The sequence below is a fragment of the Pipistrellus hanaki genome (assembly GCF_964339955.1).
Source record: "Pipistrellus hanaki genome assembly, chromosome: 8".
Lineage (NCBI taxonomy): Eukaryota > Metazoa > Chordata > Mammalia > Chiroptera > Vespertilionidae > Pipistrellus > Pipistrellus hanaki.
In genome coordinates, this window is record NC_140510.1 from 54,706,938 (window position 1) to 54,732,638 (window position 25,701).

Genomic DNA, 25,701 nt, shown 5'->3' on the forward strand with positions numbered 1-25,701 from the left:
GGAGGCTTGTACTGGGAGGGCCGCTGCAGAATTGGTGCTAAGTAGTTAGATGGGAATGACTTTAGGAGAAAGCTGGCCGTTAGCTGTGAGTGGGGTATTGGCCGGAGGGGAGCTGAGGAGGAGCCTGGTCTCACCAGGGTTGGGGCAGAAGCAGGATCATGATGGGCTTGGTGGGCGGGGAAAACTTTGGTTTAAACTGGAAACACTTTCTAGTAATCTGATGCTTTTGTTGCAGCTGGCACAATGAATCAGTATGTTCTCTTGCCAAACCAAAAAATACTTGTTTTAAAACCAGTTCCCACTTAGAAGTGTATCTATGTTTTTTTGAAAATATTTGGAATTGTAAACAACTTTTTCCCCCTTTCTAAAATGAAATTACACATTTCCAGTGCTGTAGTTATCATGTCTGATTTTTGGTGTCTGTTTCCCTCCTTGAAACAGGGCAGGGTGTCGTGTTGGAACGCTCCATCTTCAGCGACTTTGTGTTCCTGGAGGCAATGTACAAGCAGGGCTTCATCCGGAGGCAGTGTGAGTCCCATCTCGAGCCATTCCTGGGTTGTCAGGGCTGTGATACACCACTTTTAGCTGGTGTGCATTCTGGGAGCATCTGCCATTATTTAGTAACCTCATGGGAAACAAATGGCTCCTCCACCCTCTCTCCCCTAGGGTTACATCTACTGTGAAAGTGGGGTGATGTCCTGGGCTGGGAGCACACAGCTGAACCCCCAGCTCCCTCACGGCCTTCTCCAAGAACCCCCCTTCCCCCCAGCTCTCTGCTCTGTCTAGCAGGACACCAAAGCTATTTTTCTTTGGTCAATAGATTTAATTTCCCTGAAATATGACTTTTCTAGTATATTATTTAATTAAGTGTCTTTCATCTCCTATGCCTGCACCTGGTGACAGCTGGTATTATCACCACCCTTTTCTCCATCAGGGTGCTGCACTGAGGCTTTTAGGGACAGTAGCTCTGTGTGGGGGTATTGTTAAAGTCTGACAAGTGACATGTGAACAGGAATAAAGACCTGGGTAAAGGTCGTCTGACCACAAGAGGTGATAGAAGCCTGCCCTGCAGGGTGTTATTGTACCAGGAGTGTGCTGGGTGGGGTGGGCAGGGCAGGGTGGGGCTGGGAAAAGGCCATGTCAGCGTGCCCATGGACCTTTTCCTGTGTGCTCTGCCTGCTGGAGGGGAGGCGGGGGTGGCTCATCTCTGGAGGGCAGAGTAAGCATTGCTGGTTAGTGAATGGGGGGTGGAGGCATACCGGTGATGAGTGAGGCCAGGCTGTCTGCTCCTGTGTGCCTACCCACCCTGCTGTTGAGGGTGTCCACTGCATGCCTGTAAAAGAAGCAGCAGGAGCCCTGGCCTCTGACCATGGTACCGACCCCCGCTGGACATACTGAGCGGTAGTTATAGTCGGTCTGGAGGGCAGGCTGTGTGCAGGCTCTATCTCAGAAGCTGTATCAGAGGCTCCTCTGAACTGCAGTATGGAGGCAGTGTTAAAGCAGCACAGGCGGCTAGTTGCAGTAAAATGCATGTGTGTCCTTGGTACTGTCCGGGTGCTGTGGAAGCGTACAGGATGTCTAACCAGCTGGGACATGGTGTGTTCTGTCAGGTCCTTGGATAGTGAACCCTGGCGAGCCATGCTCAGTGCAGCAGGATAAGTGAGGACAGGGCATGAGGAGGAGCTGCCCCTCAGCTAGGATGCTAGGACTTTTCCTGAAAGGACTGAGGAGCCCCTGTAGTGTTTTAGGCATGTGAGGGATGTGAGATTTGAGTTCATGAATCTGGAGGGATGTCTGGTGAGAGGAAATTGGAGGAGGAGGAGTGTATCGTAGGGTGGGGGCCACACGGGGCAGTGGGTGGTAGGTGCAGAGCCTGCTGAGGTGGGTGGATCTGAGACAGAGCAGGTGCATATGGCAAGCTTGAGGTCAACCTGTGTTCTTGGGCTCAGAAAGTGGGGAGAGTAAAAGTGGACCTGCCTGGGAGGAGGACCCGCAAGGGCAGCAGTTGGGCGTGCCGAGTCAGATTCTTGTGAGAAAGCTGTGGCAAAGTCCTCAAGCAGCTGCGTGTCTGAGCTGAAGTCCTGAGGGTCTGGGCTGGCGATGAGTGTGGAGGGTAAGCACTGCAGAGCCCACAGAGTGAAAGGTGAGGCCTGAGACTGGAATCCTTTGGGGCTTCCAGATTCCAGGAAGGAAGGCCAGTGCAGAATTGCGCCTGAATGGTCAGAAATACACACAGGGTAGTGCGGACAGTCAGTGCCACCTAGCAAGAGGCATTGCAGTGCTGGGTTGGGGGAAAGAGATCACTTGCGGGGGGGGTGGGGTGGGGGTGGTGGCATACAAGGAGGTGAGATTGCCTAAGAAATTGGAACATGAACAGGAATATAGAGGAAGCTCTAACCTGATGGTGGGAGGGATGGGTCTGGTTCCAGGGTGAGTGGATGGGAAGCAAACTCAAGGCCGAGTGTTCTCTGCATGGACAGATGTGAGCTGGTTAGGGTCAGGGAGCAGCATCCACAGGGAGCCGTGGCCATTCACTCTGATTCCACCTCATCACGAGTCTCATGCTTCCCAGCTGCCTTGGACCAGCGGCCTGTCCTGAATTGCCTTGAAAACCAGAGCTGCCAGGAGTGGTCACCTGAGTGTTTGCTTTACAGCAAGATAGTTTTCTTTCCATGTATGTTAGTGTGATCACAAAGTGTGTCACTTTTGGAAGTTTCCACCACATGACAGTGTGCAGACCATGCTTTCTTAACAGTGCTCCTGTGTGGGCAAGGCTGGTGGCTCCATTCTAGTGACCTGCAGTGTGCCCTTCAGTGGGTTTCTGCTACTATCCAGCTGTGCTCTTCTTCATAGCAGCAGGCATATTCCTTAGCATCACAGTCCTAACAGGCATGCTATCTTCAGTTTATTCTCTGCAATGACAGCTAGCATGGGTAGCTCTGTATAGCTGAATAAATTTACTGAAACACACTGAGCCCGGAGAAATGTAGCGACATTATTTCAGTTGAGTTATTTGAAAAACGAAGTATATGAAGTGTCTTTTACTCCTTAGAGAAGATCTGTTATGATGAAGAAATAAATACACATATAAGAGGTGTATATGACCCATCCCTGTTGCCTAGGAAGTAAAGGTGGACCCTTAACACATTGCAGACCAGTAGTTTTATTGCTAGCTTTATCCTATGGCCAGATAAGTTTCCATTGAACGAGTACAAAAATATTTTACATAAATGTTAAAGGCACGCTTTAAAATTAAATACCCCTTGCATTTTGAAGTTATTTATTACACGTTCTTACAAGGTAATATCTTTTAAAAATATGATACTTTGTAAAACACTGTGTAATATGAAGCGAGCATTCTCGTGATCCGTCGGCAATGTGTTAAGTGAGTCCAAGACGCATTTAAAAAGCCTAAGGCTGTTAAAGTCAGGGTGACCTCTCTGGGTGGTACTCTAGGGATGTGGAAGTGCAGGGTTGCTGTGCGAGGGTCCCTGGCACCTGCAGAGCCATCCCAGGGCCAGTGTGCAGCTGCACTGACAGCTGACTGGCTCTGAGAAGTGCATACGCCTTTGTCCTTGTATTTGAAGAAGAGTATGTTTTAGAAACCTCTACGTTGGACTGTTAGATGACAGATGGCGCCTCTCTTATGTTTGCCAGGTGTGGATCATTACAACGAGGTGAAGAAAGTGACCATCTGCGATTACCTGCCTCCTCACCTGGTGATCTACATCGACATGCCTGTTCCAGAGGTCCAAGCTCAGATTCAGAAGAAGGGAGATGTAAGTCAGCTTTTCATTGAGGCCTATTTCTGTTTGCACCCTCCTTGTCTCTCACAGCGACATCTGCAGGAGTCAGAAATGACTGCTGGGGCTCATAGGGTGTGGCACACGTGGCCCCAAGAGAGCAGGCACTTTCACAAGGACTGAAGGGCCCCTGGCCAGTTTCTGCTCTCCACCAGTGCCCTGTTGTCCTCTTGGCCTGCATCTTCTAAACCAGCAGTCGCCAACCGGTGGTCCACGGACCACTGGTGGTCTGTGAGGTCCGAAAGGTTGGCGACCGCTGTTGTAAACCATTCTGTAGGACAGAAGGTCTGCTAATAGGACTCCCCTCAGCCATGTACCTTTTGCTCTCTAATGGAGATTTCATGCCCCTTATTTTCCTATGAATCAAAACTGATTTCTGCATCCCACTACTTTCTGTTTAACTCTTTTCCTACTTACTGAAGAGTAGAATTGTCATCTCAAATATATCCATTTACTCTCTGTGGCCTTCGTTGGGACCGGGTTAGTGGCGCTGGCTCTGCAGTATGATGGGGACATGGGTAACTGATAAAGACCATGTGCCCTGTGACTGCTTCCTGTTTGGAAATATCACTCCCACAGGGAACATTTTCCTGGGGAAGAAGGACCTTGTTTCTTTTTAAATATATTTTTATTGATTTCATAGAGGAAGGGAGAGGGAGAGAGAGATAGAAACATCAATGATGAGAGAGAATCATTGATTGGCTGCCTCCTGCACGCCTTCTATTGGGGATCAAGCCTGCAACCCAAGCGTGTGCCCTTGACTGGAACCGAACTGGGACCCTTCAGTCCGCAGGCCAATGCTCTAGCCACTGAGCCAAACCAGCCAGAGAAGGGCCTTCTCTTTGACACTGAGATGAAGATGAGAGTAATCCTAAGTGGTCCCAAGGCTGCTTCCTATCACCCAGAGTCCCTGCAGTGCCCAGCACGAGTTCTAAGAAATCGCTGGCCACTGATTGTGTCCACAGTTCATACCTGCACAGGTAAAGGCAGAGAAGGCTGAGCCTTCACACCGATACTCTTCTGTTTGTTTAGCCACATGAGATGAAGATCACCCCTGCCTATCTTCAGGACATCGAGAACGCCTATAAGACGACCTTCCTTCCTGAAATGAGGTGAGTCAAGGATGTGACTATTTATGAGACCACAGTCCCTGCCGCCAAGGGAGCTCTCTGTGTGTGCAGGGATGTTGTCTGGGTGTTTAATCTGCTGTTAAGCAAGAATGACAGCATACTTCCAGTGTGATTTGGCGGGGTTTTTGGTTGGTTGATTGGTTTTTTGGTTTGCTTATTTTGTGAAAACATTTCTTGTTAATAGTTTTAAAAATTTTTTATGCTTTAAGTAAACTGAAGCTCTGTTTCATCATGGGTTTCAGCATGAGAAAACTTACATATTTTTACTTTAGATGGTACTTAAACATTCACACTGACCTAGAAGGGATGTTTGGTGGTGTTCAGGGAACTGGTATGGACAGGCATGAAGATAAGCAGTGTCTATGGATACTTTAAATGGAATCTGAATTGGTGTTTGGGTTAAGTGGCTCCTGTAAATCCATATACCGCTGGGCGGAATCAACTTCTTCCATGTGCAGACTATCTGTTCAAACAACAGTGTCATGAAGGGAAACACATGCAGGAGGCCAGTGTGGACAGGAGGGAGTGTGAGCAGCAGTGTAAAATCTGTTATAGTGTGGTGTTCATCTGGAAAAGTTAGATCACACACAAACACACCAACACACACATGTATGCCTACAGCAAGTTCTTATAACACAGAAGAAAAACTGAATGAAACCAGCAGCCTGTTGACCATGGCCTGCGGAGGTGGTAATGTTTGGCACCTTAGTAGCGGGTCTCATGTGTATCTTGGTTTGAGTATAGCTTGTGAATTCTTGAGGTTTTTATTCTATAGGTTACATCCCATGAATAGGATGGTGCTCTGGAGTAAGGACGCCTAAATGAGAAAATGTCCTGTGTCTGTTGTGGATGATCTGTGGGAAGCATAGTCTATCCTCGGCATTCTGCTGTCCCCTTCAGGAATGGGCTCTAATGGGTGGCCTTGCAGGCCTCTGGCCAGATGTGGCCTAGGGTCTCCATCTAGTTGGTCTGGAGATGGAAGGAGGCAGCCTCCTTCACTGGTAAGGTATAGTCTTACCAACTTGCAGCTTTCAGTCATCTCCTGACTGGGTGAGCAGGTCTCTAACGGCCATGTGGAGAGGAAGTGGGCAGAGGAAATGACACTCTGTTGTCCCCTTCTCTCCGGGATCCAACCATGGTTTTGCAGTGCCAAGGACAATGGGAAGGGAGTTGCTCTCCTGTTGCACAGTTTGATTGAAAAAGCTTATTTTGATGGTTCATTTGCCTCTGAAATTCTAGATTCCAGCAGCTCAGGTAATCTGTGTGTGTATCTACCATGACCACTGGGCTGCTTGTCAATGCATGTGTCTCACTGAGGCCCTGGCCTCCTTTGTACTTTCCTGTAATGAGTGCAGCTGTTGGAGACAGTCTGCATAGCAGTGCTGGTGACTTGTGTGCCCTGCTCTCTGTAAAAACACAGGTGGCTCTGGTTTCTCACCCTCATGGGATGGAAGCAGCAGGGAAGGCAGGAGGAGACCTGCTGTTGTCACTATCCAGTCACAGGCACATTCCTACTTGTAACTTGTCCTGATCCAGGCAGGCCATGGGCCAGTGCAAGGCCCAGCCCAGCGCCCAGTTCAAGGATGTGTTCTGTTCCTGTTTGTAATGGCAACTTCAAGGTTAAGTGCTCATTTGTACAGTAATGTAAGCTTGGAAAATTTACACTGACTCTCCTCTTTTTCTACAGTGAAAAATGTGAAGTTTTACAGTACAGTGTAAGGGAAGCTCAAGATGCAGTAAAGGTAAGTAAAGACTGAAAAATTTATGATTATTAAGTCCAATTCATGTATAAGCTTCTTGCAAATCAGATTATTAGTTCGGTTCTCAGTAGTCTGGGAAACAGCTGTGTTTTACAATCAAAGGGAATTCCTTCCACACCAATCACACTCTTTGGACATTATTTTCTTGTAAAGTATTCTTCTTCTGTGATCTTAAAATGATGAAGTGGTGGATACAAAGAACTGTGAGTTACCTGTTCCAAAATATACAGAAGGTAACACTGAAACTTGATTTATTAACAAGGAAGATTTAGTATGTCAAGACACCAGCTTCCCCCAAATAAGTAGGTGCATTTTATAAAAATTCAAGTGAATCTCAGTATAATTAATGAGTAATGGCCACAAATTTTAAAAAAGAGTAATATAAAAATATTTGCCCTCCCAACTACAAAAGCATATTACAAAATTATGGCAATGAAAGCACTGTGGTACTAATACTAGAATAAATGAATACATGAATGGAACAGCACAGAGTCCAGAAACAGGTGCACGTGTGTGCTCACGTGTGTGTGCTTTGTGTGTGTGTGTGTGTGTGCACCTGCAGTGTGTGAAACTTGATTTGGTAAAGACAGTATTTTAAAGGATAATAAAGTAGAGGAAAACACTTTATTTCTTGAAAGGAATTGAGGCAGTTGACCATTCATTTGATAAAAAAGAAAAGTACTATCTCACATCTTATATATTAAGCACAGCCCACCCAGTGTGGCTCAGGAATCAAGAAGTCACCGGTTCAGTTTCTGGTCAGGGCACATGCCTGGGTTGTGGACTTATCCCTGGTAGGGGTGTACAGGAGGCAGCCGATTGATGTTTCTCTCTTATCATTTATGTTTCTGTCTCTCTAGCCCTCTCCTTTCCTCTCTCTAAAAAATTAGTAAGAACATGAAAAAGAGCATTAATTACTAAAAAAATTAAGAATTTTAGAAGAAGAAACAGATTTTGTGATCTGGGATTGAGCTGCAGGTGGTGACGTACCAGAAGGATCACAGACCTGCCTGCTTCCCTATGAAACACCCTAAGCTGCCTCCAGGCTCGGAGGAGAGAGAGCAGGGCTCTCATGTGGGAGGCCTGTGCTCAGCTGGCTCTGGGTCAGCTTGAGAGTTCCTTGTAGGTCTCATTTATTCTGCTCTTCACTGATTCAGCCACATTTCATTCCTTCCCAGCCTTCTGCGTTTGTAGTGCTGACTTGTTTAAGGTTATTGTGAAATGTTTGATAGAATAGATGGCATGTGTTTGAGAAGAAGAGTGATGCATTTTAGCTCTAAGACTGTCATTATTTGAGTTCTTATTGAATACTAGGGGCCAGGTGCATGAAATTCATGCACTTGAGGGAGGGGGCAGTGTCTCTCAGCCCAGCCAGTGCCCTCTCACAGTCCAGGAACCCATGTCCAACTGACGGCTTAGGCCCCCTCCCTTGGGGAGCAGGTCTACCATCCTGAGCGCTGCCACAGAGGCAGAAGAGGCTCCCACCGCTGCTGCGCTCCCCAGCGGGAGCCCGACTCAGGGCTTCTGGCTGAGTGGCACACCCCTGTGGGAGTGCACTGACCACCAGGGGACAGCCCCTGCATTGAGCGTCTAGTGACCAGCCATTCTACCATCTGGTTGATTTGCATATTAGCCTTTTATTATATGGGATATCCAAATTCTTGAAACTTAGATGACTTTTCCCAGTTGGTTGTGTTTGGGGAGAGAGTGCATCCTAAAGGTGCTCTTCTGGGAGGCCAGGCTGCTCCTGGCTGCAGGCTCTGGGCTGAGAACGTGGGTCATGGGACTTTTCAAAGGAATGCATTCACTTTCTTGTTATTCTGTTGCTCCTGGAATGAAGTTGCTTGAGAGGAAGTGAGTAGTCTGTCACAAATGTAGGTCTCCTCCCTAGTCTGACTCCTTCTTACCTGCCTCTTTTTCTCCCAGACTGTCAGGTAATGTCTCCTGTGTCAGCTGGGCAAGATGCCCACATTGAGGGGTCCTCACTAAGTCCCCCGCCTCACTGAAGGCCATCTGTTTTGACTCCCTTTCTTTTTCACTTTTATGGTGTGATTCTTCCTGCCAGATATTTATAGTTTTTGGTGTATTAAAGTGTTGTGTTATTTAAAATTAGACTTTTATTAAAATTGGAATTCCCGCTGTCCAGGTGGTGGAGGACATTGAATACCTCAAGTTTGACAAGGGGCCGTGGCTTGACCAGACTGACAGTACCTTCTACCATCTGCGAATGCTGTGAGTATGGGGACATTGAGAGCGGCGGGGACGGGGAGGGCTGGTGTTTGAGTTTGATATGTTGCCTGCTGCAACATGGATTTGTGAAGCAATTATGTTTCAAGTTAGGTATTAACAGGCCAACATGTATTGAGGCAGATTTCCTCTTTCTTTCCAAACTGGCTGTGATCTGATATTGAATTGATTGATTGTGTTATTAATTCAGCAGCTACAGTACCTTCACTATGTGCCAGGCACTGTTTCAAATGTAAAGGAATTAGTATCAAGTAAAACACCTCATCCCATCAAACATATATTTTGTGGGGGAGATAGAGTACCCACATCAATAGAACTGTGTCGGTACTAAAGGCTGAAAGAAGGCAATCCTGGGTAACAGGACAGCAAGTGACTGAAAACATTGTTGGGGGAGATGTGAGAAAGGTCTGTTTTCTGAAGAGGCCCGAGTGACGCAGGGAGTGGGTTTGTGGTAACTGGGGGTGAGCATGGGACAAGGAGGGCAGGTCACAGATAAGTCCTGGGCTGGAACTTGGTGGGAGAGTGTGCCCAGCAGCCCAGCCAGTGTGGCTGGAGCAGAGGAGAGTAGAGGAGTCAGTGGTTTAACCTGGTAAGGAGGGTGAGGGACTCTGAAAAGATGGCAGATCAAGGGATCAGAGGTCAAAGTCACATCCACACATAATGGAAAGCTGGGAAACTAACGCCCATATTACAATGAAATCACCTGTTTCTGCCACCACAGAAACCAGTGCTAGCAGTTTAATGCTGGTTCTTGCAATCTCTCTCTCTCTCTCTCTCTCTCTCTCTCTCTCTCTCTCTCTCTCTAATGTGTGTGCTTATATATTTCTAAATAAAAATTACCTTGCATATATCTTTTCTATTTTTAGTATCATGAGCATGTCCCTGGTTTATTAAGTATTTAGAATTTTGATTTGAATGGCCTTTCATGTCTGCTATTGAATCTATTGGCTGAGATAGAAATCAGGGGTGGCAAATCCAGCCCTGGGGGCCAAATCCAGCTTGGGGGGCCAAATCCAGCCCTCAGCTGCACAGAGTGTGCCTCACATTTTTAAAGTAAATTACATTACAGTAAAGGATTACTCACATTACAGTAAAGGATTGTAAGGAAAAAAGTCTGCATGACAGCAATTATATATAGTCCTCAAAGCCTAAAATACTTACGGTGTGGCCCTTTACTGAGAGAGTTTGTCAGCCCTGAGATACACCATCTCTTAAATATTGATCTTTCCAGTCATTTCAATTTCTTCATATCCATAGTACAGTAATGAGCATATTATAAACATTTTTGTCCCATTTCAGGTTACTCGCTTAAGGTATAAAATTGGAGTTACTGGCTAGATTGTATGAATGAATGCATTTTACAACTCCTGATATAGTCTAAAATTATTCTCCCGAAAATGTGTGCCATTTTGCAAGCTCATATCTGTCTTCTGAAAGTACCTATGAAGACAGTATCTATATATGTAAAAAGCCAGTGACCTGAATGCTGTAATGGAACCAACAGTTGCTATGATGCCCACTAGTTGCTATGATGCCCACTACAGCTAGCAAACTGGCCAATGAGGGTGGGGTCCGTCGGCTAATCTTCCATGGCCCTTCCTCTAGCCAGTCCCACCCCCAATTGCTCCCCTTACCCCAATAGGGGATGGGGCTGGCTCGCCAACCACTTGTGGCCCCTCTCCCTGGATGCCCCCACTCCCAATCGGCCCCCCTCACACCATGGGCTCGCGGCCCCCCACTCCGATCAGGGGCAGGGCTGGCCAGCCAACCACCCGCTGCCCTTCCCCCAACTGACCCCGTCCCTCATTGGCCCTCCCCCACACACCAATCAGGAGTGGGGCCGGCCAGCCAACCACCCACGGCCCCTCCCTCCAGCTAGCCCCACCCCCTGATTAGCCCTCACCACCCCAATCAGCCTACAGCCCCTCCCCCCAGCCTGTTCGGACCCCGATCAGTCCCCCGCCTCACCCCTCGTCCTATCAAGGGCAAGGACCTCGGCTACTGCCCACAGCCCCTCCCCTGATTGCCGGCCAATCACCCGCAGTCCCTCCCCCCAGCTGACCTGGCCCTGATTTGGCTCCGATTGGGGTGGGGTCCTGCTCCACCCCAATTCGGGGCCATGCTGGCTAGACCCCACCTGTGCATGAATTCGTGCGCTGGGCCTCTAGTAGTTCAAATAAAAAGCAAACAAAATCTTGTGATTTTGATACCAGAAAAAATTATTTGCTTTATTTTGCACTTTATAAACTCTGAACTTCAAATAATTTATATTTTTATTTCTCCTCTATAAATTTTGTGATATTTATTGATCTTTTTAAAGAACCCACTTTTTGTTGATGTTCTTGATTATTTTTCTGTTTCCAATGTCATTGATACCTAAAGTTTTTATTACTTCTTTTTCTTTAGTCTGCTTCCTTTAGGCTTCAGTTGCCCTCTAGCTTTAGTTTCCTAAGATAGAAGCTTAGAAGATTGATTTCAAGTCTTTTTCTACTATATACCTTTAGTGCTATAAATTTCTCTAGTTTAATTTCATTGTGATCTGAGAACTTGCTTTGTATGATTTCTTCTCTGTTGTATTGGGTGAGATGTTCTGTGTGATCTTGATTGGTGTTCCAGTTGAACACGAGAAGGTGGATTCTGCTGTTACTGAATGGAATGTTTTATAAATGTGAGGTGGGCTGATGGACAGGTGTTCGGGTCTCCTGTTTCCTCACTGCTTCCTGTCCGCTGGGTCTGTCAGACACTGAGGGAGAAGCATTTAGGTCTTCAGCTAACATATCGGGCTTGTCTTTTTCTCTTTTGAGTTTCTCTTTATTTTTGTTTATTTTTGTTCATTTTTGCCTCATGCATTTTGATGCCATGTTGTTAGGTGCATGGGTGTTTAGGGTTGTATTTCTTCTTGGAGAATGAGCTCACTTATCATTACATAATGCCCCTCTTTATCCCGGGTAATTTTTCTAGTTCTGAAGTCTGCTTTGTCTGAAATTGATACAACTATTCTAGCCTTTGATTTGCGTAGGTAGGGTCTGTCCTCCTCCATCTCTTCACGTCCAACTGAGTCTTTGTATTTAAAGTGGGTTTCTGGTGGACGACATGCAGGGCAAGAATGGTGGTTTCAGGCACTTCACTTCTCAGAGCTGAAACTGGAAATCCTTTAGTTTTCTAAAGCTCTGTGGTCAGCTTTCTCTTTTGTTTGGATGATTATATTAATTTTTTTGTCTAGATGTTTTTGTAAATGTCCCTAAATGATATTTTATACAGTATTAGTCTGAATCTTGTTTTAAAAATCTACATCTTTTCTTTAACTGCTGCATAGTGTTCTAGCTCTAGGTCTGATGTCTTGAGGTCTCAGCCTTAATCATAGTCACTCTTCTTGTCAGCACTGTATCTCGAAGGTGTTTCAGAAACTCTTGATTCCACAGCTCTCTTGCCAGGTGGAGCTCTCCTCATTTCATAGGTAGGGAAAACAGGTCTCAGAGCTCTGACTGGCCGTGGTCATGTGACAGTGGTCCAGAAGGTGTGGTGTCTGGCTCTTGGTCCCTCCCTGTGGTCTTATGCATGATCATCTTACCCTCCCTCGAGGCTCTCATCAGCTCAGGTGTAAGTCCTGGTTGAATGTCGCCTCCTACTTCAGCTGTCACTTGCCTGAACTCTGCTTTCATCTCCTGGTCCCATTCCTTTCCTGAAATCCCACCCTAAAGTCATGTGTTTGTCTCCAGTGATTTCTTTCCCTTACATTCCTCTTTCATCACTTCTGCTACTGTTGGGGTTTGATCCCCTCATTCACCATCTGCAGTCCTCCAGTCAGTTACTCCTTCATCCCACCATCCCCTCTGCACACGCACATCAGGTCAATTTTCATCAGAATGTCATAGGGACACTTTTCTCCTTACATCAGGTCCTGAAGTGGCAGAGCTGTGTTTAGTCAGGGGGCCAAGTCTCACTTTCTAGGATTAATTCACAGCCCTAACCCTCTGGTCTGCCCATCAGGCTGCCTCACAAGTCTCCCTCCCCGACCTGCCCAGGAAATATGTGAAAATCTGAGCTATCTTCTAAGACTGTAGTCACCTTTGTTTTTCCTGGAAACCTCCCCTCAACTTTTCCAGGCTATTATTGTATGTGGATTTATATGTGATTCTTGATAGTATTATATCTGTTGGGCAAAATATGTGAAATCTTTTTTTTTTTTAAATTATATTTTATTGATATTTTACAGAGAGGAGGAAGGGAGAGAGAGAGAGAGAGCTAGAAATGTCGATGAGAGAGAAACATTGACCAGCTGCCTCTTGCACACCCCCTACCTGGGATGTGATGTGCCCGCAACCAATGTACATGCTCTTGACTGGAATCGAACCTGGACCTTTCAGTCCGCAGACCGACGCTCTACCATTGAGCCAAACCCGTTTTGGCATAAATATGTGAAATCTTATATAATAAAGAGGTGCAATGCAAATTGACTGTCATGTCCTCACAAGATGGCTGCCTACAACCAAGCTGGCAGGGGGGTTAGTGTGGACAACCAAATGACTGAACAGGCAGGCTGTGTGGGGTGACCAGGCCAGCAGGGGGTTAGTGAGGGACAACCAAACAACTGAACAGCAGGCTACGTGGGGCGACCAGGCTGGTGGGGAGGCCGTGAGGGGTGAGTAGGTAAGCGGGAGGAGAGGGGGCAGCTGGAAGCAACCAGGCCAGTAGGGGAGGCAGTTGGGGACGACCAGGCTGGCAGGGCGCAATTAGGAGCAACCAGGCCAGCAGGGAGGGGACAGTTGGGGGCAACCTGGCCAGCAGCGGAGGGCAGTTAGGGGCAACCAGGCTGGCAGGGAGGCCAGTAAGGAGTAACCTAGCGTGGGTGGGGGTAGTTAGGAGCAACCAGGCTGGTAGGGAGGGGCCCTTTGTGGGCAACTTGGCCAGCAGCAGCGGGTAGTTAGGGGCGACCAGGCTGGCGCGCAGAGCCAGTGACGGTCTATCAAGATGGCAGGGGGTGTCAGTTAGGGGCAACCAGATAGACAGGCAGGTGCACAATTAGGAGCTAGCAGTCCAGGATTGTGAGAGGGATCCTGGATTGGAGAGGGTGCAGGCTAGGCTGAGGAACCCCTTCCTACCTCCTGTGCACGAATTTCATTTTCATGCATCAGGCCTCAAGTATCAAATAAGAGAAGGTGACTCTCCTGACATTCTATGGAGACTGGGCCATGTGCAATCACTTTTTGAGTCTTTCCATTAGTAATACAGTGTCATTTTTTGAACGCAATCTGGAATCATTCTAGACTGTGTCCAAAATTCCTGTCTTATAATCATAATTTTAGTAATTACTTAGTTGTGTGGTTATCAGAGCATAAAAAAAAGATCCTATAATTCCCGCAAAGCTCAAAATTATAACATTCAATTGTTTCAGTTCATTTATTGCAAATGTTCTTGTTCTATCCTCCTCCCAGTTTGTGCTCCTCTGCCCTCTCCCCAAAGATATTTCATAACAGTTTACAGTTGTAATGGTATTTGTTTTCCAGTACCACTTTTAATTTGGGAGACTCAAGTGAAAATTATGACCAATTCTCTGAGATAGTTACTGTAAACATGCCATTTACTAGTTATACTCATTTTGTCTAGAACTTGACCAAATTACTGGTAAAGAGCAATGTTGTACCGTCTCAGTTACCTGTGTTGGTATGTAATTATGTTTGTGTGTGCTGATGCGGAGTGGTAACTGGTTTTCAACCTTGAGAGCACTCTGTGCTCTTAACTGTGATCCGTAGCTTACTGGTGCCCGTGCTGTCGGCTTCACTCCTGTGCTGAGTGGTTACAGCCGGGCCTCCGCCTTCCTGCTGCTCCCTCAGAGCCCTCCCTCTTTGAGTCCTGTGTTCCGTGGCTCCTGGAGGATGTCTTTCTGAGGTGCATGCCCAGTGCTGCAGAACTGAGTTGTGAGTGTGGGATCAGAAATGTAGTCCTCCACACAGGACTTCACACTTCAGGAAAGACTAAAAAGATGCTTTGGATGTGCTTTAGGATAAAGTATAGACATTCTATTAACTGGGGAATAGTTGAGTCATGAAACATAATTTACTGTTGTTGTTTTTTGTCTTTTCATATTTTGTTTTAAAATATGTGGTCTAGCACCTCCTATTATAAACCAAACTTGAGTACATTTAATCTCATTTAAATGCACTTTGGCTCATGATGTTAAGAGGCTATATTACTCTCAGCCAGTTTGAGTTCTCCTTAATCAGACTGAGTGCTCTGTGAACAGAATGTTTTGTTTCATTGCTTTTGCTTCCTGGGTCATAAAATTATGCCTTCCTGTTGTCCTCATTCCTTCCTTATCTTCAATCTGTCTATAGATGATTAGAGATAAAGATATCTTCTGAGGTCACAATTCAGGCTCATAGTGAGGCACTGAAGGAGCAGTATAGCAGTTTAAAAAAGTCTGAACCATCACAGATACTTTTTTAATCTTCAAAAACAGTTTGAAGGGTGTTTGTCCAGGTCCATCCCTTTGGGGAGGTTATGTGAAAATATAGTTCTGCCAAATCAAACATAGATGGCGCTGTTGTTCTGTGCATTCCTTTAAGATCCCAGGCCAGGCCAAGCCAGTAAGTCCTTTCAAATTTTCCACAATTTTTTTTTTTTAGGATTTTCAAGCTGTAGAGAAAACCAAATCTTACATACCTTGATATTTGGATATTTGTTAACATTTAAACATATGAACTTCATTTTTACTTGAAACTGTTTATTGTGAGGTCACTTTAAAAAAAATAGTCCTTGTATAATAAAAATAAAATCTATTTCTGTAAGATGTGTATTTACACATTATTGATATATGCTTATGAAATGTATTCTAAAACCAATTCCTGTTAGAAGAGAAAGATTCTGGTCTGAGTTGTGTGCACTACACCATGTGCATGGTAGGCGAAGTCCACATCGGGACCCTAGGCAAGCAGTCAGTTATCCTGGCAGAATTTCCGGAGTGATATCTGGTTGGGGATTATTCAGTCATTGCACGAGTGATGTGACTTTTACTGTGACACCTGGGTATGCCTTTATCTGATGTCTATGCACCTACTGTGAGTCCTGGTGCTCTGTAGCCCTCTGTGGGAAAGGAACAGGATCACTGAGCCCTGGATCAGATCAGGCTATTCCGAATGCAGTGAGGCCTGCTCGTGGTGTGGGGACAGGCTTGGGTTTGCCTGGTAGGTCTGGACTTGCTCTCACTAAGTGGCTGAAAGCCAGAGACATTTAAAAAACTTCCATTTGGACCATTACAAGCAGAAACATCTGCCATTATAACTCCTTAATGGAAAAGTGGCCGTTTAAAATAATTATTTTCTTTGTTTTGAGCCCTTAAAGAAAGGAGACTTTATTTTAATGTTTCTTTCTAAAAGCCCCAAAAAAGCTTTTCATCTTCAAGTATAGTGGTTATATTCAGACTAAATTTAATTTAAGCAAATTACAGAAGTATAAATATTTTAGCATCCAGCAAAACAAAATGGAGAAACAAGAAGATGACCGTATGATTTGTATTTATCGGTGCCGAGAAGGCAGAGAGCTAGACCTGCCAGGAGCACTGGTGCAACAGCCCATCCTGTGTGGGAACACACCCCACTCCCCAAGCCCTGAGTCTCAGAGCCCTTACCCTGCAGATGGTGTTGGTCTTTGGGAGAGTGGCAGGCATGATGCTGTGCTGTCAACCCGGTGGACCGGCCTGATTTAAGGCTCTTTCTCAAAATGCATTCATTTTGCAAGTTTTTAATGAGTACTCTATAAATGACATTGAAATATATGGTATTTGTTGTTACCTTTTTATTCCTGCTATGCCTATATTTAAAGCACACTATGGGCCCTGGCTGGTTTGGCTCAGTGGTTAGAGTGTTAGCCTATGGACTGAAGGGTCCCAGGTTTGATTCTGGCCAAAGGCACATGCCTGGGTTGTGGGTTTGATCCCCAGTAGTGGGTGTGCAGGTGGCAGCCAATCAGTGATTCTCATCATTGATGTTTCTGTCTCCCTCTCTCTTCCTCTCTGAAATCAATAAAGAAGAATATTTTTTAAAAAGAATAAGTAAAGCACACTGTGGATCCTTTTTTATGTTTCCAATTTGTATCCATTCCCAAAGATAGTCATTTGGCCACTGAAGCTTTTGAAAGACTCCACTGAGTCTGTGAAAGTCATCCCAAGAGCAGCGCCATGAGGAGCAGAGGGTCTTTGGGGTGAAAGTTGTGCTTCAAGATGACTGCTTAGGAATGAATGGCATTTATTTGAATGTATTAATTTTTAAATATGGATGTGTTTAAAAACCAGCCTTACAACTTATTTCATTATTTATGTTGATGGTTTAGTGTGACCCATGTTTGTCTTATTTCCTAGGGTTCAGGATAAGTTGAAGGTGCTGAATTACACGACCATTCCAATCTATCTCCCAGAAATCACGATTGGAGCTCACCAGAGTGGCCGAGTCTTCCGTGAATTCCATGAGGTGAGACCTTTGAAGCAGAGAGCTGACCTGCTGTGGGTCTCAAACAACTGGGAACGGCATCTCTTCTCTGAAAAATGATTCTGTTCATTGTTTTGATTTGTTTCTTTTCAGTGAAAGAGCTTTCTTTTCATTGAAATGATTCTCCTTTTCTCCCTTTATCCTGGTCTGTAAAGCTGACATGGCTCCTCAGACGGCCAGGCCATGAAGAGGAAGATATTCTGGGCAGTGTGTGCGCAAGCGACATTCCTCGTCAGCTTGTTATCTTGGTGTAAAAATGTTCTGGGTTCCTTAGCTTTATCTCCATGTCATTAATACTAACTTTGACTTCTGCTGTTGCCTCGCTCTTCGTGGTTCATAAGTAGTGGAGGGGTGACCCAGTTGGACAGCAGTGAGGGCAGAGGTCAGGGGGGTCAGCTGCTTTATTGGTCTTACCTGATTTCCATACCTTTTTAGTGAATTATTTTCACAATGGTTAGGGGAGTCATTTCAGGCAAGATTCCATGAACTTAGAGAAACTGCATCGGTTCTGGTTTGAAACCCAGTGGGTGAATGAGACAGAGCCTTCTCTGGAATGCTGGTGCCAGTGGAAGAGTCGGAACATGAACCCTTTCTCCATCAGCTGTGGTTGGGGTTGTTAATGGCAAGCGTGTGAAATAATTTATTTAAATTAGACAAGCTAAGTAGGCAGCATTTGGGTAAATAGGTAAATACTTTTGCACAACTATAATTCTTAGAGTTGAGGCTTGCAAATTGCTTGAAGTGATTGGGTGTCCCAGTATGTCCCACCACTTCCTTTCTTACTTGAGGTCCTTGGCATTTTCTTTTAAGTAAGTTCTTCTAGTTGTTTTGGAAGTGATTTTATTCAGTGTGGAAATTTTAGGAAACTCAGAGTTAGCTACAGTGGGTATGTTTGTATGTTTCGTGCTGGCCTCTGGGTGTGAGTACTTGCAGAGTCTGCGTCTGTCTGAGGGGAGCTGTGCGGGTCTCCGGTTTGGTCGTGGCAAGGCTTAGCTGTGCCACCTCTGCCACTTGCAAAGGCTAGGAAACCTGCTTGGCGATGTTCCCACTCTGCATTTAATGGCTGTGGAGTCCATCTTACAGATGGCTTCCTTTTCTTCTGGCATCACGGCTACGCCTCTGTGCAGCCTCCATGATCTTACTTCAGTTTGTCCTAAAGCTTCCTGCCTGGCCCAGCCTGACCTTATAGCCCCTCTTTGTAATATGCAGAGGCAGCTGACCACACAGCCCTTCCTGGACTCAGACCGAGTTCAGATCCTGTAATGTGCTAATCTGGCTCCTGCAGAGTCTGCTGTCATCACAGCCTGGAGGGCATCTGTGGTCGCTCAGTGCTGTCTGTTAGTCCAGACCACTGGGGCCTGGGGACTCAATGTGCTGTGCAGAGAGAGGGTTTGAAAACATACATAAATTACTAGTGAGAAAGTTTTGCCCTTTAAATTAAAAAAATTATTCTGATTATATCTTTAGCATCTGGCCCACTTCTGATGGTCTCACTTTTATACAAAGGAACAGGGCAAGCTCAGGAATTTTGTAGTCATTGATGTGTGTGTGGAATTAGTAACTTAGCTTCATTTTTATAGGTTTTTTTTTCATGCTCTATTGTTTATAATGAGGATACTGGCTGTCTACTTGCATTACTGGTGTGAAGTGTCCTTTTAAAATAAAATAAAAAAACAGTAGCACTGGGGTCTGAAGCTGTGGCCCTGGTGGAGAGGTGACTCTGGATGATGTCAGCAGCCACACTCTCCTGATGTCAGGTTTTGTAGGCACTAGGCTCTTCCGTCTTGTTCTGTCACACATTTGTGCCATTGTTCTTTATCTCGGTTACTCATTTCACATGTTTATTGAGTATATACTGGTGCCAGATTGTCTTAGACATTGGGGACAGCAGTGCCTACGATGGGCAAGATCCTGGCCCTTACAGAGCTTACATCACAGTGGAAGGAAACAAAACAAAAAGTTAAAAAAAAAACCAAAACAAAAAAAAACAGTTGAACAGTGGTGACCAGTGCTGTGGACAAAAATTAAATTTCCAGCAGAGGTTAGGACAGAGCTACGGTGAGGGGAGCTAAGCTTAAATATCTTGGTTGTGGCCCAGGAAGGCCTCACAAGGAGGAGTGTGGGCAGAGATGCAGGAGGTGGGAGTGGCTGGGGCACCGAGCGGGGAGCCCCAGATGCAGGGCTGAGGGGAGGCTTCTCCTGCACAATTCAGACACAGGAAGGAGGACTGTGCTGGAGCAGAGGGAGGGAGGGAGGGGGCAGGGGGTAAGGGAGAGATGGCTTGTCCTGGGTAGGATATGGTAAGAAGGAGGACGTGTGTTACACACTATGTCTTGGGAATGTTCTGTTTCTAACTTGAGAGAAGATTGGCCAAGGGTGCAGGGGGAGCATCAGAAGGCTGTTCACAGAATACATGTCAGAGGGCAGAGTCATCGTACAACTTTGGAAAAGTCATATTGGGGGTAGAACCCCCAGGATCTGTTGAGATTTGGTGTTGGAAAGTGGGAGAGAGAAGTGAGCTGACTGCTACATTAGGGCTCAGAAACTGGAACTCTGGGTGGGAATTGGTTGATATTAGACAACACAGAGGTACAGGCTTCAGGGAAAAATCAAGAATTCACTGCTGGACATGGTATGTTCGAGACACTTAGTATCCCCATGAGGAGATGTTGAGTAACATGTCTAATGGGTTTGGAGTCTGGCAGTAAGTGAGGGTTGTAACTATGAATTTAGAAGTCGTCAGCATGCAGTTGACATTGGAAGTCACGGTGCTGGTGACCTCTGTAAGAACAGAGGGAGTGGAAAGCCTCAGGTCGAGAAGTTGAGGAGTCCCAGAGAACCAGATTAGTCATGTCTTCATGGAGCGTATGTTTCAGTGTGTGTGCTTCATTGATTATAACTGGGCGACAGCTCGTGTCTATAGGAGTTTTCATTTCTTCTGTTAATATGTGCCTATCTATGAAGTATAGATTGTTATTTCTCTCAGTTTAGCAAGAAAGAGTAAGCCAGATTACCCCTGGAAAAGTAGACCTGGTACCCAGAGCAGGGGAGACTCCATCTGGTGGTGTAATCATGTGGGGATGCTCCCAAGAGATGCAACAGACTGAAGAGCTGAAAAAGAGCCGATTATATAGACAGTGCCCTTCATGTGTGGCATTTCTAGGTGGCCTGCTCATAGTTGTAACGACGCTGCATAGTCAGGAAAGTTCTATGAACCAGCAGCTGGGCCATCGTCTGACAACTGTGGCAAACACAGGATGTTTCAAATGGAACATGATTATTCAAAAGTCCCGTGATAGAAAAAGAAAAATACAAGCCAGCAAATGACCATTTTATCTGTTAATCTCATTCCTGCTTTTTACTTTCCTTGCCGAAAGTAAACATCTAGTTCATGCTGAGTAGAGGTTGTCACTGTGCTGTCCTGTCTTGTTTCTGAGCTCATGGGGAGAGTTTGTAGGGCCCACCAGTTAGTGTCTGCTTGCTGTAAGTTAGTTTTAGATACTCTTTCTCAGGTGAGGCAGTTCCCTCTTATCACTACTTTCCAAAGCCTTTCTGTCAGTCTGGTACTGAGTTTACCACCCCTTATCTGCCCTGGATGATCTTTCTCCTCTTTCTGTAAATATGGTCAGTTATAGGGACTGATTTTCTGAGGTGAGGCCACACGTTGAATCCTGGGTAAGTCCCACCTGTGGGCGCATCACCCTCTTCATGTATAGCTGGATCTAATACGCACGTTTAATTTAGGGTTGTGCATCTATGTTCCTGAGAGGCTGGCTGGTAATTTTCCTTTCTCAAAGTAACCTTGTCATATTTACAGAGTATCCTTATCATCATCCTGCCAGCATCATACACTGAGCTGTCACTTTTATTCTCTGGAAAATTGAGTAAGATGGGCGTGCTTCTTCCTGCCATGTTTGCAAAGATTCACTAGTGGGCTCTGTTGGAATATTTTAAATTATCAACTCATTTTCTTTAATAGTCACAGAAAATTTAATGTTCAAGTTACATTTTTAAAGTCATTTGCCCCATTTTGTATAAATTTTCTGATTTCTTGGCATGAAGTTTTTGTCTTTTTTTATGTTTTTAACTTGGTCGCGCCTGCAAATAGCCACTGCCCTGCTCTCCCTCCCCTTTGGAGGGAGCTTATTGCCCAGGGAGCCAGCTTCTTGCTTGGCTTTATCTGCTATACATCCGACTGACTGATCACTGTTCTGTTTCCTTTTTCATTTACTACTTTTCTATCTTCTTAAGGTAAAAGGTGGGTCGTTGATTTCTGGCTTGTCTTACTGTTCGATATATTTATTCAAAGCTGGACATGTTGCCCTCCAAACTTAGCTTAGCTAGATTTCATAATGTTATCGTTGCATAATCATTCAATTTAAAGTATTTTCTAATTATAACCTAATTTCCTTTTTGACCAGTATGCTAATTTGAATTATTCTAGATAACTTAAAAGCAGTGGGGATCTTTCTAAATATCTTTCTGTTACTGATTTCTGGCTTAGTTCCATTCCAGTCAGATTATACTTGTCACAATTTCAGTCCTTGGGGTGTGATTGAGGCTGACCTTCTGACTGTGCATGTGGTTAATTTTGGAACGTTCCCTGGTCCTCGGGGAGAGGGTCTCCTTCCTACACTGTGTGCAGTGCAGTTGGTCTCATGGGGTGAAGTCTGTTTGCCACATTCTTTGCACTGTCCTCCTTCTCACTGGCCTTTTCTCTCCCGTCAGCTTGTGGTCAGAGATGTGGAGATCTGCCTTCTCCGTCTGTCCAGTTGTGCTCTGTGTGGATTGAGAGGCTGTGTCATTAGAGGAAGACAGGTTTAAATTACTGTCAATTCTCAGTGGAGTTACTGTTTTATAGGTTCTGAACTTGTTCTCACTATCTTTGGTTCTTACCTAAAGTTTACTTCTTTTAATGCTTAGGCAGCATCTGCAGTCTTGTTTTGCTTAGTATTTGCATGGTAGAGTTGTTTTTCTGCATCTTTTAATTTCAACCTTTTTGTATCTTCATATTTCCAGTGGGCACCTTGTAACCTGAAAACAGTTGTGTTTTTACTTCTGCTCAGTCTGAAAGTTGGGAATATTTATCTGTTCACACTTAATACAATGACAGATACATTTATGTTTAAGTAGTAGCGTACCTTATTGCATATTTTATATTGTTCTTACATGTTTTATGTATTTTTTTTTTCCTGTCTTCTTTTGGGTTAAAATTCTTAACCCTATTCTTCCCCCTCCCTCCCATTTGTTTACTAGTTATTCTTTTTTCATGGGTTTTAGTGGCTAACATGGTGATTAAAATAGTCATCCTTGATTTATTAAAATCTAGCACTAGTCAGTAGTTCTCTCATCCCAGAACAGTGTGGGATCTCAGGAGACTTTTCCTCCACCTACCCAGCTCTTGTCACATCCATTTCTCCGTGTGTTTGAAGCCTGGAGACGTGGCCCCTGTTTGATGTGGCTGGTGCTCTTTCCTCCCTGGGCTCGTGCTTGCCCTTAGGATTGGTCCTTGGCCGGAGGATCCTGCTGACAGTCTCACTATGTTTGCAGTGGTCTTTATGTCTTCATTCTATCGATGTTTCAAATTTACAAAAATAACAAGAATAGGAAAATAACTTCTCTGAACCTTTGTGATCAAATGGTGCCAAATACCGGTAGCCTCAAACATTTTAAAGCTGAGGTTTTTGGGTATGGCTCCTGCACAGCACCTGCTGGGCACCCAGGTCTCAGGTGTGGCTCGTGCACAGCACCTCCTGGGCACTCCTTGGGAAAACCGGCTCTCAGGTCCCAGTGCCAGCCCAGGATCAGGTCCTCTTGGATGGGCCAGTTGTCCACTGTCGTGATGTCTGACTCTTAAGGACAAGGACCTTCTCCGGCAGAGTTAGGGGACTGGTGTTCATATGTTGCTGTCACTAATCCCAGACCCGGTTCCAGGGTGATCAGTCACCCCGGTAATGTTCTCCAGGGCAGAAGGGCCCCTCCCTGGATAATGGATTGCATTTGATTGTCTTGTCTCTGTAGTCTCTTTGAATCTGATAGTTCCTCAAGCTTTCCTTGTCATTTCCTTTACACTTTTGAAGATCACAAACAGGTATTTTTAGTGTCCCTCCATCTGACTGTTCACTTGCTGTTGCCCATGATCAGATTGAGGCTGAGTTTCGGTTTTGTTGGCTTGCCACAGAACTCCTTGCATCTTGTCAGGTGGCACTGGTTCCCATCTGTCCTGTCACGGGTTGTATTGACTTTGGTCCCTTGACTAAGATTGTGTCTTCACTCTTCGTAATTAGTAAATGTTTGAGGAGCATACTTTGAAACTGTCAATGTCCGGTTCCTCCTCAAGCTTTCATTCTACCATTCATTGATTTTCTTGGCTAAATTATGAATATGATCGTTGCCAAATTATACTTTTCCTGATTCTGTGAGTCCTACATCATAAGTTAGCATTCTGTTGTGAGGACTTGCTTTCTCTTCTCCCTGCCGCGTCATCTAGTAGTATTTATTTATGTCACTAGGGAACCACCTGACCTTCCTCCCACACTGTTCCTGCCCTTCTGTGTCTCCCAGGACTTCCTGAGCCCTTGAGACCCATGGAAGCCAGATGCAGGTGTCAGTCACATGGACCCACAGGGAACAGCCCTTCTGGCCCAGTGACCCCCCTGTGGTAGCCAAAGTGTGTGTTGGAATCAGAGAGCTGAAATGCAGCACCCTGACATCTTCCTGCCCCTCTGGTCCTATAGCCCCAGCACCTGCACAGGAGCGGTCCTGCCTCGTTGACCACCGTCACAGCCATGGTCACTGCGCTCTCATGCAGGCTCTTCTGCCTGTGGGAACGCCTGGTGGCTGCTGTTCCAGGCCCACCTGCCTGTGCCCGGGAGGCCAGACTCTGTGGACTGTGCCACAGGGCCCCTTCTCCCCAACTGCCACTAGCAGGAGCGGGCATTGAGCTGTCTGTCCTCCAACATCAGTGCTGCCGTGACAGCCCCTCCCTTCCTTCTGCAGCGGCAGCTCTGGGTTCTGGGCAGCTAACAGCTCCCTCAGTGGCTCCTCCTTTTTTGGCTTCTTCACCCACCCACACTGACTGAGGCCTCGTGTTAAATGTAGCCCAGTGCTCCTACTGTGCTTCCTGCTGGACTCACCGGGACTTCTTCAGTGCGTTTTCGCATGGTGCTGGGCAGAGCACAGGAAGGAACATGCTGTCGCCCTGATGTCTGCCTGGGTCACTCCCGTCCAGTTCTCACCCAGGTGTCCCCTTCGTTGCCTCGTCACTCTCCTGACATGATGGGACACTGGATTGGGTTGCATTTATAGGCCCCTGCCAGGACAGAAGCTGTCTCAGGCAGAGCTATGCTGTGCACGGTGCCTGTGGAGCCCGTCACTCACAGCAGGGTGTGCAGGGCACCAATGCTCACCTTGTCTGCTTTCTCTCACAGCTGCCAGGCCGCAAGTACTGCCCCGGGTATAATGCGGACGTGGGCGACAAGTGGATCTGGCTGAAGTGACGGACCACCCTCTGCTAGAGCGGTATTGCCGTGTTGAAGAAGCTTCCAGTCTGCTGACTCTCGTGGCCTCCTCGTAGCTGTAAAACTGGGGGGAAGTAAACGTGGGAGAAATGGCAGTCCTCCCTGCAGTGCAGTCAGGGTGGACAGGAGCATCGGGGCCTGCAGCTTTATGTTGTAGCGTGTAATTATCACAGGGGCAAAGGAAGTCTGCTTGGGGAGGGTGGGGGGGGACCGGGCTTCACTAGAAGGGTTTCTTCTCCCACCTGTGTCCGTGCTGTGCAGGCTGGTTCATGGCTTCTTCAGACTCGAGAAATAAACTGCTTCAGTGTCACTTGTCTCCATTAGACTCTGCTCACACACGGGCATGTCACACATGTGCCCACACTCATTTGCCATTCCGCTCACCGCTTACTGTGATGTGGTTTGCTTTAATTCAGAAACATACTAAGATTTAACCATTTATTCTGCTTGTTCTAACAGTCTGTTAGAGAAAAGTAAAAAAAGTAAAGAGGGAATACCAAAAAGTGGAAGGATTAGCACAGACTATAGAGCAGTGTGTTCGGGAATTGTGTGTGATGAGCAACACCCCTGGGCTCATGAGTCCATCCTCTGAGGGACCATCTGAGCTCACAGTGTCGGTGGGATAAAACAAAAGCAAATAACGTGCTCTCCACTCTCCGAGAATCAGTTGTCAGTGGAAGAGAGGAGAGGGTTCGAAATCCCATTTCCTCCTTCACCTCCACTAAAACTTAGAAAACTAGATGACATGCCTTGTAAGC

The 25,701-nt window shown here is 46.0% G+C and overlaps 1 protein-coding gene across 1 annotated transcript in view; it reads left to right on the forward strand.

The window, feature by feature from the left end:
* The window catches only part of NDUFA10 (NADH:ubiquinone oxidoreductase subunit A10), a 28,911-nt gene extending 3,658 nt beyond the window's left edge, over nt 1-25,253 (forward strand). The window contains exons 4-10 of the mRNA XM_084892178.1: nt 442-528; nt 3,658-3,779; nt 4,836-4,915; nt 6,621-6,675; nt 8,840-8,925; nt 17,297-17,405; nt 24,854-25,253. Of these exons, the coding sequence (XP_084748304.1) occupies nt 442-528; nt 3,658-3,779; nt 4,836-4,915; nt 6,621-6,675; nt 8,840-8,925; nt 17,297-17,405; nt 24,854-24,922 (608 nt within the window). The 3' untranslated portion in view covers nt 24,923-25,253. The remainder of the gene's footprint in view (nt 1-441; nt 529-3,657; nt 3,780-4,835; nt 4,916-6,620; nt 6,676-8,839; nt 8,926-17,296; nt 17,406-24,853) is intronic.
* The last annotated feature ends 448 nt before the right edge of the window (nt 25,254-25,701 follow it).